The 13,024-nt window shown below is 42.9% G+C and overlaps 1 protein-coding gene across 1 annotated transcript in view; it reads left to right on the forward strand.

The window, feature by feature from the left end:
• LOC119409597 (atrial natriuretic peptide receptor 1-like) overlaps window positions 1–13,024 on the forward strand; it is a 66,677-nt gene that overhangs the window by 49,873 nt on the left and 3,780 nt on the right. Inside the window, exons 13-16 of the mRNA XM_037676497.1 lie at window positions 137–260; window positions 413–481; window positions 904–1,078; window positions 1,243–1,341. Of these exons, the coding sequence (XP_037532425.1) occupies window positions 137–260; window positions 413–481; window positions 904–1,078; window positions 1,243–1,341 (467 nt within the window). The remainder of the gene's footprint in view (window positions 1–136; window positions 261–412; window positions 482–903; window positions 1,079–1,242; window positions 1,342–13,024) is intronic.

Raw genomic sequence — 13,024 nt, forward strand, 5'->3', positions numbered from 1 at the left:
AGTACTATTATACTGCAGTACTCCCAGATACCACCACATTGAGTACTATTATACTGCAGTCCTCCCAGATACCACCACATTGAGTACTATTATACTGCAGTATTCCCAGATATTTGTCCCATGGTGTGTGTTGCAGTTCCGTGGCAGAGCAGCTCAAACAGGGACAGCTGGTTCAGGCTGAGGCCTTCGACTCGGTCACTATCTACTTCAGCGACATCGTTGGCTTCACCGCCCTTTCTGCAGAAAGCACGCCCATGGAGGTCAGCTGACACACAGGAACTGTTAGCTGACCAATCAGCAGGGCCGATTAAAGAAGTGACTGTTATAGGAAGTTTGGTTCTGTTTCAGGTTTGATGCTTCACATTTGGTTGTAAACATTAACATAAAGTATAAGACCTTTGTGCCGCTGCAGGTGGTGACTCTGCTCAATGATCTGTACACCTGTTTTGATGCCATCATCGATAACTTTGATGTCTACAAGGTAAAACCTGTTTTTCAATTCAACCTTTATTTCTACAGGTTAGTCTCATCGAGCCTCGAGGACTCATTTATAAGAGAGACCGAATTTAAACAAAGAGTGATGACAACAGTGGACAACCGTCACAACAGATATTGTTCAAAGAAAGCATATAAACTGAAAAAAACAACAATAAATGGAAGAAAATGATATAAAAACAAAAAACAAACAAAAACAGCTACATTATAAAGTGATATAAAATACTGTTGCTGTTTAGAATAATTCAGGAGTGGCTCTGCATGAATGTACCAAACAGAACTGATCTCTGGAAGTCAAACCAGTAAAAACTTCTAACCAATCAGAGCAGAGTTCCAATGAAACCCCAGAGCCAATCAGCAGAGGTCCTGTTATGTTGAATGGATGCTATGGTCCTGTGGCGCCCCCAGGTGGAGACCATCGGTGATGCCTACATGGTGGTGTCTGGGCTGCCGGTGAGGAACGGGAAGCTGCACGGTAGAGAGGTCACCCGCATGGCGCTCGCGCTTTTGAGCGCTGTCCGGACATTCAAGATCCAACACCGACCGGATCAACAACTGAAGCTGAGGATCGGGATACACAGTGGTGAGCAAACACACACACATCACTAACACAAACACACCTGTGAGTTAGTGGTAGTGATGTGTGTGTGTGTGTGTGTGTGTGTGTGCGTGCGTGCGTGCGTGCGTGCGTGCGTGCGTGCGTGCGTGCATGCGTGCGTGCGTGTGTGTGTGTGTGTGTGTGTGCAGGTCCAGTGTGTGCTGGAGTCGTGGGTCTGAAGATGCCCCGGTACTGTCTGTTTGGTGACACCGTCAACACATCGTCTCGTATGGAGTCCACCGGAGAAGGTAACAAACTGCTGACAACCATACCATACCAATTTATTTACAGAGCACTTAAAACAGCAACGAGGCCAACCAAAGTGCTGTATGATAGAAACAAACAAGTGCAGTGGACAGGAAAACATAAAATAAAGTAAAATAAAAATATAGATACAAATAGCAGCAGATAATAGCTAAATGGTCAACACTGTAGACTACAGACAGGATCAAAACAAATCACACCGTGTCAAAGGCAAGGGAATAAAAGTGGGTTTTCAGGCGAGACTTAAAGACTGTGAGTGTGGGAGCCTTCCTGACACACAGTGGCAACGCATTCCACTGTCTTGGACATGCAACAGAGAAAGCCCTGTCACCTCTGAGCTTACGACGGGTTCCTGGAACTGAAAGGAGCATCTGGTCTGCTGACTTCAGAGAACACAGTGGGACATATGGTTGCAGAAAATCAGTGAGATTAGGCAGAACTGTTTAGAGATTTAAAAACATACAGGAGTATTTTGAACTAGACCCGAAGGTGAATGGGTAGCCAGTGCAGGGGGACCGAAACTGGAGTAATGTTCTCTCTATGGCCTGTACCAGTTAATAATCAGGCTTCAGCATTTTGCGTCGCCATCTTGTAAAAAATAAGACATGGTTCAGTCTGACAGGTTCTGACATTTAAAGTCTGAATCCACCATGGTGCTGGAACCAAACCCTGCAGTTAGGAGGTTCACTCTAGTTCTGACCTGGCATCAGCTGAAGGTCCAAATTCAGGACCTTCATGAAGATCTGGCTGGAAGAAGCAACAGGACATCTGTCAGGTCATCCAGATTATATGATGGAATTCTGCCTTAAAGCCAATGGTTCTACTGCCAACGCAAATACAAGTGATGAGAGTGGACACCCCTGCCTCATACCCTGCTACAGTTTTTAATAGTAAGATATATTACAGTTGGTGTGGACCGCTGCCATTGGGAGGTATATATCAGCCTCACCCATGATATAAATTTGGGACCATTTCATTTCCATTTTCTTCCACTTATCCAGGGTCGGGTCATGGGGGTAGCAGCCTAAGTAGGGAGGCCCAGACTTCCCTCTCCCCAACCACTTGGGCCAGCTCCTCCAGGGGAATCCCAAGGTGTTCCCAGGCCAACCAAGAAACATAGTCCTACTAGCATGTCCTGGGTCTTCCTCTGGGTCACCTTCCGGTGGGACGTGTCCGGAACACCTCACCAGGGAGGCGTCCAGGAGGCATCCTAAACAGATGCCCAAGCCACCTCAACTGGCTCCTCTCGATGTGGAGAAGCAGCGGCTCTACTCTGAGTCCCTCCCGGATGACCGAGCTTCTCACCCTGTCTCTAAGGGAGAGCCCAGACACCCTGCGGAGAAAACTCATTTCGGCTGCTTGTATCCGAGATCTCGTTCTTTCGGTCACAACCCAAAGCTCATGACCATAGAAGAGGGTGGGAACGTAGATCGACCGGTAAATTGAGAGCTTCGCCTTTTGACTCAGCTCTCTCTTCACCACGACAGACCGGTACAGCGCCCGCTTTACTGCAGACACCACACCTATCAGCCTTTCGCTCCATTTTTCCCTCATTCGTAAAATAGACCCCAAGATACTTGAACTCCTCCACTTAGGGCAGGACCTCCTCCCTGACCCAGAGAAGGCACTCTACCCTTTTCCTGCTCAAGACCATGGCCTCGGATTTGGAGGAACTGATCCTCCTCCTGGTTGCTTCACACTCAGCTGTGAATCGCTCCAGTGAAAGCTGTAGATCACGACCTGATGAAGCCAGCAGAACCACATCATCAGCAAAAAGCTGAGGCACGATCCTAAGGCCACCAAAACGGATCCCCTCAGCACCTCGGCTGCACCTAGAAATTCTGTCCATAAAAGTTATGAACAGAATCGGTGACAAAGGGCAACCTTGGCGGAGTCCAACTCTCACCAGGAACAAGCCCGACTTACTGCCGGCAATGTGGACCAGGCTCTGACATTGGTCATACGGGGACCTAACAGCCCATATCAAAGGACCTGACACCCCTTATTCCCGGAGTACCCCCCACAGGGTTCCCCGAGGGACGCGGTCGAACGCCTTCTCCAAGTCCACAAAGCACATGTAGACTGATTGGGCAAACTCCCATGACTCTTCCAAGACCCTGCTGAGAGTGTAGAGCTGGTCCAGTGTTCCGCGACCAGGACAAAAACCACACTGCTCCTCCTGAATCCGAGGTTCAACTATCTGACGGACCCTCCTTTTCAGAACCCCTGCATAGACCTTACCAGGGAGGCTTAAGAGCGTGATCCCCTGTCGTTGGAACACTTTCTTTCATTCAACCTTTGTTATACAGGTTAATCTCATTGAGTCTCGGGGACTCATTCAAAAGAGAGACCTAATTTTAGCAAAGACTGATGACAACAATAGACAACAAAGACAAACAGTAGATAATCATAAAGGATGTGTACAAACTGAGAACAAGAAGAGAAAATAAAATATTGTTTAAAAAATGTAACAAAATACAGCTAGGTTGTAAGGCGATGTAGAAAACTAAAAACTGAAAAAGGAACATGGGACTTCCGGGTATGGCCGCGAGGTAGAAGGTCTCAATCGACACTGCTCTCGATAAGAATCCTGAAAATTCCCTTTAAAAAAAAAAAAAACGGTACACTCCAATAGTAGCAACTGAGCTTGATTTGGGTGGAATTATGCCAGGCCCTGGAAGAACGAGAAAGGATAAACTAAAAACAACTAGACAATCCAGGTTGACGGACTTGTACCGCAAAGCGTGGAACCAAGTACAAGTGAGGCTAGTAAAAAAGCTAACAAGGGGCCATGCAATTGCAAGGAAGCTAATGTAGAGCTAACAGCTAACATGGATGAAAGGAATAATTCATCCGACGACAAAGAGGAAATACTTGGAGCAATAAGAGCTTAAAGTCTGAGTTTTCTGGAAGATTTGATGGCGTTATGACAGCCATAAAAACAGTGCAAAAAGAAGTGGGTGAGTGTGCCAAACATTTAAAGCAGGCAGATGAATGTTTATCCACAATGGAAGACAAGCAAACGTTGTTAATTAACAAAGTTAAGAGCTTGGAACAAACAAGCTAATGGAGGAAAAAGTGGTTGACATGGAGATGAGAACTCGGCTCAACAACCTTAGATTGGTGAACCTCCCTGAAGGTGCTGAGGGCTCTGATGCCTGTGGATTTTTGAAAAGTTGGATACCAGAGGTATTGGATTTGTCTGCCCTGAGAAACCCACTGATTCTTGAAAGGCTCACCTCATAGGCCCAAAAAGAAATGCAGAAGCACCCCCAAGACCTGTAATTATCAGGTTTCTTAATTATAAACAAAAAGATATGGTACTCAAAGCAACTAAAGAAAAGATGGATATCCTCTACAAGAACCAATGGGTGAGATTCTACAACGACGTCGCTACGGAGATTCACAAACAACGCAAACAATATGATGGAGTCTGCAAGCAGCTCTGCAAGCTTGGGCTGAGACATGACATCATCCCTCCGGCTAAACTGGTGCTGACGTACCAAGACGAAACTTTTAAGTTCAACACGTCAGTGGAGGTCCAAACGTTCATCGATAGGATTCAAAAGGGGCAGATAAGTGTAATGGAGTGACTGAATAGATTAAGAACTGATGAGCGTAATCTCGGTGCATTTCTTTACAAAATATACTTTTAGCTTGGTTCATTATTAATATATAACTGGGAATAGCTCCAAACGGTACGTTTTTTGTTTATTAATTGAGGTTTAAAGTCAGGGGAATAGATCATAAGGATCTATACATAACAGTGGTTGGAAGTAGTAGGTTGGGAGGGCCCGACCATTTGGTTGGGAACGGGGTTTTGTTTTTTCAAACGGTTCAGGGATTAAGTGTGAGGATGAATGTTCAGTTATTTTTGTTGCCCCTCTTATACTGTATATTTGAAGCGTTATCACATCTGTGTTTTTTTAATAGACATGATGCAGGAGACGGTAATTAAATGTACATCCTGGAATTGTAGAGGCTTACATAAAACCAAAAAAAATCAAACAGGTCATGAACAAGCTGAAAGATTTGAACTCTAAAGTAGTTTTTTTACAAGAGACCCATCTCTTAGAAGAAGAAGAAAATACAAAACTACGTAGGAGATGTCTGGGGGATATGTATACTTCCTCTTTTACATCAAGATCCAGGGGAGTAATGACCCTAATTCATAAGTCTGTTCCTTTTCAAGTCACCAATGTTATTAAGGATACATTTGGGAGATATCTGATTATTCAGGGGTCCATCTTACAAGAAACTGAATTTAGTTCATGCATATGGTCCCAACACTGATGACGACAATTTCTTCACAAACCTTTTTCTTAACCCTTTCATCTCTGACAGGAAATGACACTATAGGCGGTGACTGGAACTGTGTTCTGGACCCCACTCTGGAGCTGATCAGACACACACCAGAAGTAGGGAAACAATCCGTGAGTTTATGAAAGAATTCAATACGGTAGACATCTGGAGACATTTAAAACCAACTGAAATAATCTATTCATGCTACTCAAGTGCATCTAGAACATACTCGAGTATAACAAAGTCCATGCTCAATAATCCAGGTAGACAATCCAACATTTTTCAGTCAGGTCATCTGGACAGTTTCTTTTTTTTTGTTGTTGTGCTGAAACGTTTCACCTTCCATCCAGAAGGCTTCATCAGTCAAGGAAACACACAACAAAACTGATTCTTCCTCCAACAGCTTACTCCAAAGTGGAACAAACCAGTTCTGCTTGTGATAAGATGGTCTCTTTGATACGCCCCCTCCTCCACTGCCGGCCCTCTTCCTTGTTGACAGTCATGTCAAACTGGTTGAAAACAACAAAGTCCATGCTCAATAATCCAGGTATACAATCCAACATCTTTCAGTCAGGTCATCTGGACAGTTTCTTTTTTTTGTGCTGAAACGTAGACTGGATCTATACTCCAGTATAGATTATTTTTTAAATTTCTCTCTAATTGCTCTCAAACATAAATGACTGTTCCTATGATAGCATGGTATTATCAGACCATGCTCCTTGTAATTTAATATATTACAACAACAAGCTGTTGAAAGACCCACATGGATGGTGCCTGCACCAGAAATGGCTGAAAGATGAGAAATTTCTTGACTATCTTGGAGAAAGGATAGAAGAATATTTCAGCATGAACACCACACCAACCACAGCCTGTATAAGGTGGGATGCCTTTAAGACATGCATAAGGGGTTATATAATCAGCTACACCTCATCAAAATCAAAAGAACAGTGTAAAAGCAGACAAGAATTGGAAACTAAAATTAAAGAACTAAACAACAGGTTTTGAGAGATGGCAACGCAGAAGCTGAGAAAAAAATTACTGTTGTTAAAGGTGCAATATGAAAAAGAATCTGCAGATAGAGCTGCCTCCAGTTTACTAAGATTAAATCAGTCATTTTATGAAAAAGGTGAAAAACAGGGAAAGATTTTGGCTTGGCACATAAAACAATTGGAAGTTAAAAAAAAACATAATGTCTATCATTGATAGTGAAGGGGACAGCACTAGATCCAATCAAAATAAATGAAGATTTTAGACAATATGAAAGACTTTATGACTCAAGACACCTCTGACGTGCAGGAACACGACTCATTTCTGAAGAAGCTAGACATCCCCTCAACAGATGAAGGTTGTAGAGAACAGCTGGAAGCTGACATTACAGAGGAGGAGATGGGTGGGGCTGTTCGTTGTATGAATGCAGGGGGGAAAGCGGAGCCGGATGGGTTCCCCATAGACTTTTATAAAACGTTTAATAAAACAACTAATAAAACTTATTTTAGAGATTTTTCAGGAGGCATTTTGCAGTGGAGGGCTTCCTAAATCAATGACAGGCGCTTTGATTTTCGTGCTACTCAAACCAGGGAAGCCCAGCATTAAATGTGAAAGCACGAGGTCAATAAGTTTACTTAACGCTGACCTAAAAATACTCTGTAAACTACTAGCATTACGTTTGCAAGACTCACTTCCTTCAGTGATACACAGAGATCAAACTGGCTTTGTTTTAGGACGCCAAGTCTACATAATGTGAGGAGGCTTCTAAACATTTTCATGGCCTAGGGGCTAAATCAAGAACTGCACTCCTTTCGTTAGATGCAGAGAAGAGGCCTTATCTGTTCAACATCTTAAATCGATTTGGTTATGGAAATAATTTTATAAATTGGATACATCTACTATATTTAAATCCTACTACAGAAATATTAACAAATAAAAATGTGTCTAAACCAATTGTTATTAAACGAGGATGTCGGATGTCCTTTGTCCCCTTTGTTGTTCACCTTAGTACTGGAACCTGTCGCCACAGCTTTAAGGTCCCACCAGTCTATAACAGGCATTCCAGTTAGACAAGCAGAGCACAAACTTTCATTATATGCTGATGACATAATCCTTCTCATCTCAAACTTTAAAAAATCTATTCCAGCTTTGCTTGACTTAACTGAAGAGTATGGTCATATTTCAGGGTATAATATAAACAAATCTCCACAATTATTACTAGATGAAAAATCAATAACTCCAGGAATAAGCTCACAATTCAAAGTTGTTAGAGAATTTACTCATTTTGGAATTCAAATATTTCCAAATTTAGACATGATTATGAAGAAAAACTGCGAGTGTCTGACAAAAAAAATCACAGCGTGTCAATAGATGGATGCCCCCGTCATTGATTGGTAGAATCAACACTTACAAAATGAATACAGCGCCTTGCGAAAGTATTGGCCCCCTTGAACTTTTCAACCTTTTGACACATTTCAGGCTTCAAACATAAAGATATAACATTTTAATTTTTTTTGAAGAATCAACAACAAGTGGGACACAATTGTGAAGTGGAATGAAATTTATTGGATGTGTCAAACTTTTTTAACAAATAAAAAACTGAAAGTGGGGCGTGCAGTATTATTGGGTCCCTTTACTTTCAGAGCAGCAAACTCAGTCCAGAAGTTCAGTGAGGATCTATGAATGATCCAATGTTGTCCCAAATGACTGATGATGATAAATAGAATCCACCTGTGTGTAATCAAGTCTCCGTATAAATGCACCTGCTCTGTGAGAGTCTCAGGGTTCTGTTCAAAGTGCAGAGAGCATCATGAAGACCAAGGAACACACCAGGCAGGTCCGAGATACTGTTGTGGAGAAGTTTAAAGCTGGATTTAGATACAAAAAGATTTCCCAAGCTTTAAACATCCCAAGGAGCACTGTGCAAGCAATCCTATTGAAATGGAAGGAGTATGAGACCACTGCAAATCTACCAAGACCCGGCCGTCCCTCTAAACTTTCATCTGGAACAAGGAGAAGACTGATCAGAGATGCAGCCAAGAGGCCCATGATCACTCTGGATGAACTGCAGAGATCTACAGCTGAGATGGGAGAGTCTGTCCATAGGACAACAACCAGTCGTACACTGCACAAATCTGGCCTTTATGGAAGAGTGGCAAGAAGAAAGCCATTTCTCAAAGATCTCCATAAAAAGTGTTGTTTAAAGTTTGTCACCTGGGAGACACCAAACATGTGGAAGAAGGTGCTCTGGTCACATGAAACCAAAATCCAACTGTTTGGACACAATGCAAAACGATATGTTTGGAGTAAAAGCAACACAGCTCATCACCCTGAACACACCATCCCCACTGTCAAACATGGTGGTGGCAGCATCATGGTCTGGGCCTTCTTTTCATCAGCAGGGACAGGGAAGATGGTCAGACTTGATGGAAGATGGATGGAGCCAAATACAGGACCATTCTGGAAGAAAACCAGTTTGAGTCTGCAAGAGACCTGAGACTGGGACGGAGATTTATCTTCCAACAAGACAATGATCCAAAACATAAAGACACATCTACAATGGAATGGTTCACAAATAAACGTATCCAGGTGTTGGAATGGCCAAGTCAAAGTCCAGACCTGAATCCAATCCAGAATCTGTGGAAAGAGCTGAAGACTGCTGTTCACAAACGCTCTCCATCCAACCTCACTGAGCTCCAGCTGTTCTGCAGGAAGAATGGGCAGAACTTCAGTGTCTCCATGTTCAAAACTGACAGAGACAAACCCCAAGAGACTTGCAGCTGGAACTGCAGCAAGAGGCGGAGCTACAAAGTATTAATGCAAGGGGGCCCAATAATATTACACACCCCACTTTTCAGTTTTTATTTGTTAAAAAAGTTTGACACATCCAATAAATTTCATTCCACTTCACGATTGTGTCCCACTTGTTGTTGATTCTTCACAAAAAATTTAAATTTTATATCTTTATGTTTGAAGCCTGGAATGTGGCAAAAGGTTGAAAAGTTCAAGGGGCCCAGTACTTTCACAAGGCACTGTATACTTCCAAAAATACTGTATTTGTTTCAGAATGTCCCCCTGCCGCCTCCTGTAAACTGGTTCAATAATGTTAGGAAGTTAATGACTGACTTTTTATGGCAAAATAAACAACCTAGGGTTAGAATGTCACTTTTACATTTACCTTATAATGAAGGAGGACTAGGGTGTCCTAACATAACCTGTATTATTGGGCAGCTCAACTCAGGACTATTAGATATTACTTTAATCCCAAGGATGCCCCCCAATGGACAGAAATGATTCGACCGGTTTAGCAGTCTCGTTAGCCGCTACGGACCGTATCTTCAGCGATGTGATAAAGCTGCTGATTTATTAATGTCACGCGTCCTCTCTGTGTTCCTCTAACAGGCTCAGCATGAGCTCTGAACTGCGGTTTGTTTCAGGGAAGGAGACAGGTCTGTTGGACCTGCAGCTACACACACGCTCAGCTGCTCTGTTTACTTCTGCTAAACGTGTCCTCTCCTGCCCACACACCTCCCGGGGGGGGAGCGCGGGTGAGGGCTGTGTGTTTGTGTTCAAGGAGGTAGAAGGAGGGGGGCAAGTGGGAGAAAGAAGACGGCAGGAGGACTTCCAAGTATAAAACTATATTGTTTTATACTGAGATGGTCTCAACTTATATGACAGAAAAATATATTGATAATTTTAAACTATCGATATATCACCCAGCTCTGAATGTTAGGAAACACCTTGTATCTGTGACTTCCCTCCATTGATCACGGTGACATTATTTACATGAACGCTCCTACAAGAACCCTGCAGATGTTGGATGCTGCAGATGTTGGATGCTGCAGATGTTGGATGCTGTCTATCATGGTGCACTAAGATTCATAACTGGCTGTAACTACCGTACCCACCACTGCACCCAGTATCCACTGGTTAACTGGTCACCATTAACTTCACACAGACTCTCCCACTGGTACATTTTCATCTTTAAATCACTTCTTGGTCTGCTGCCTTCATACATCTCCTCCTTGGAATTATGATAGCAGGGACTCTGCTTTTTGGCATCGGCAGGGCTCTGTTTTATTGACTTTTGAAGAAGACGGCAGCAGTTTCGGCCATGGAAAAGCTTCCGAGTCAGTGTGAAGGTCTGGTCCTCGCTGTGGGAACTTTATATCGTCTGGTTTACGAGCTTTACCGTAAGGTGGAGGCAATTGAGAATCGCAGACCACCTGCAGCTTCTGGGACTCGTCAGCGTGGTGGGTTCGACCTTGAAGGAGACTCATAGCATGGATCAGTGGAATGGAATCACACAATTAGGCTTTTTTAGAACCAGAACGCCCAGATGGACTCAAGGCTGGAAAAAAGTAACATGTCTGAAGAAAAAACAAGAATCAAGCTTATCTGAATCTGACTCCCAACAGCCTCGGAGACGGGCCGACTATCAATTTCTCCTGGGACACGAGTACCCAAGGACAAAAGCTTCATCTATCGCGCCTCCCCCCCGCACCCCCGAGAACTTTCTGTGCAAGCTTATCAGAACTGTCCACTGAAACAACATCCTCAGAAGCTGTGGCTGATCTGAAAAAATGCTCATGGACAAATCTCAACACCTTGATGTCAAATGCAAATGTAATCATGTTTTAATTGAGCTGCTGGAAGAGTTTTTTGATGTCTCAAATCGTGTCCTGATGGACAAGATGTGAAAGATCTTTTTTTGTAATACCACTATCTACCCTCATGTTCCTCCCCCTTTTCCTATCTAACATTATTATCTGATAACGATAAAATGGCCGCGCTCTCCTGTAGTTGCAGCTTTGTGCACTCCGCCCATCTTTCGGACGACTGTACGTACATATTTGCGTTGTACCTCGGTGCAATTCCAATAAAGTTTATTCTAATTCTACATGTCTCTGTGTGAGTGCAGCTACAGCGTGCGCTCTCAGGACATCATTACCTGCAGTGTTCCCTCAGTGAGGACTGAACTAGACAAAAGGACCTTCTCCTACTCCGCTCCTGTTTCCTGGAACATCTTGTAAAAAGATCTGAAGCTCTCGACCTTTGACCTCTCTAAGTGGTTTCAAACATCTGATAAGTTCCTGCAGATGTTCCTGTTTTCTACACCGCCTCGTAATCTAGCTGTTTTTTACCACTACTTTTCCTTTTGGTTGCTATTTTGTTTTGATTCTTGAAATAAATAAATATCTGTATGCCTCTTTTGAGAGGAGTCGTCATCGTCGTCGTTGTTAAAATCAGGTCTCACTTGTAAATGAGTCCCCGAGGCTCAATGGGAGTAACCTGTAGAAATAAAGAACAAATTAAAAATGTGTGTGTGGGGGGGACACACTGGTGGGGGGCTGGGGGTCCTCCCCCAGAAAATTTTCAATAAATTAAATGCCATTTCCTGCATTCTGGTGAATTTTAACAGGTTGTTTAACGTCTAGTTTTACCTACACAAGTAACAGTTGATTCAATAACTATTTTAGAGTTAATGGCACAAGAAATAACCTGACCAACAGCTCTCCTTGTGTGAATAGAGCTCGCTCCACTTCTCTCACACATCCTAGTCACAGTCTAAGAAGCACAGAGTAGCCTAAGTTAAGTTTTAGGAAAAAAATCACTATAATATGAAACAATAATAATAATCACAACTTCTTACTAAAGGCCTAGCATAAAGCAATATGATCATCATCCATCGTGTTTATTAGTAGCTTAAAATACTTAATTAAAACTCCAGTAGTGGACTAGGTCTGCTGTGATGTTACCCAGTTGTGGGGTCCAGAGACAAACATGTAACATTAGCACAGTATGAACAACATTCAGGAATTGTTTCTAGAAGAACATTATCAAATACTTTACATGAACAGTAAGATCGCTCTGTCCAGGAGGAAATGTAACTCATGGTGAGTTAACCTCGGACTAACTAACAAACAGCATGGCTGTAATGTGGAGGCCGTGAAGCTCACGGTGTTACCTGAGGCATTTATTTCTTATCGACCAACATTAAAGTAAAGAAGACAGAAAAACATCTAATCCACTAAAAACTTCAAATATTTCCTGCAGTGGATGTTTTCATGCCACAGAGCGACAGGACAAGAACTCAGTGAAATTCACTTTGTAAAAGTGTAAATTTTATATTAAACAACATATTAAACTTCTTCTTCTTTTGGCTTCTCCCTCTTCAGGGTCTCCACAGTGAGTCCTCCTCCATCTCACTCTGTCCTCTGTGTCCTCTGTCCTCACTCCAACTACCTCCATGTCCTCTCTAACTGCATCATATGTCTCCTCTTTGACTTTTTCCTGCAGCTGCATTTCTAACATCCTTCTACCAATATACCCACTGTCCCTCCTCTGGACATGTCCACACCACTGTCCCTCCTCTGG

The sequence above is a fragment of the Nematolebias whitei genome, chromosome 5 (genome assembly GCF_014905685.2).
Source record: "Nematolebias whitei isolate Nwh7 chromosome 5, NemWhi1, whole genome shotgun sequence".
In the NCBI taxonomy this organism is placed as follows: domain Eukaryota; kingdom Metazoa; phylum Chordata; class Actinopteri; order Cyprinodontiformes; family Rivulidae; genus Nematolebias; species Nematolebias whitei.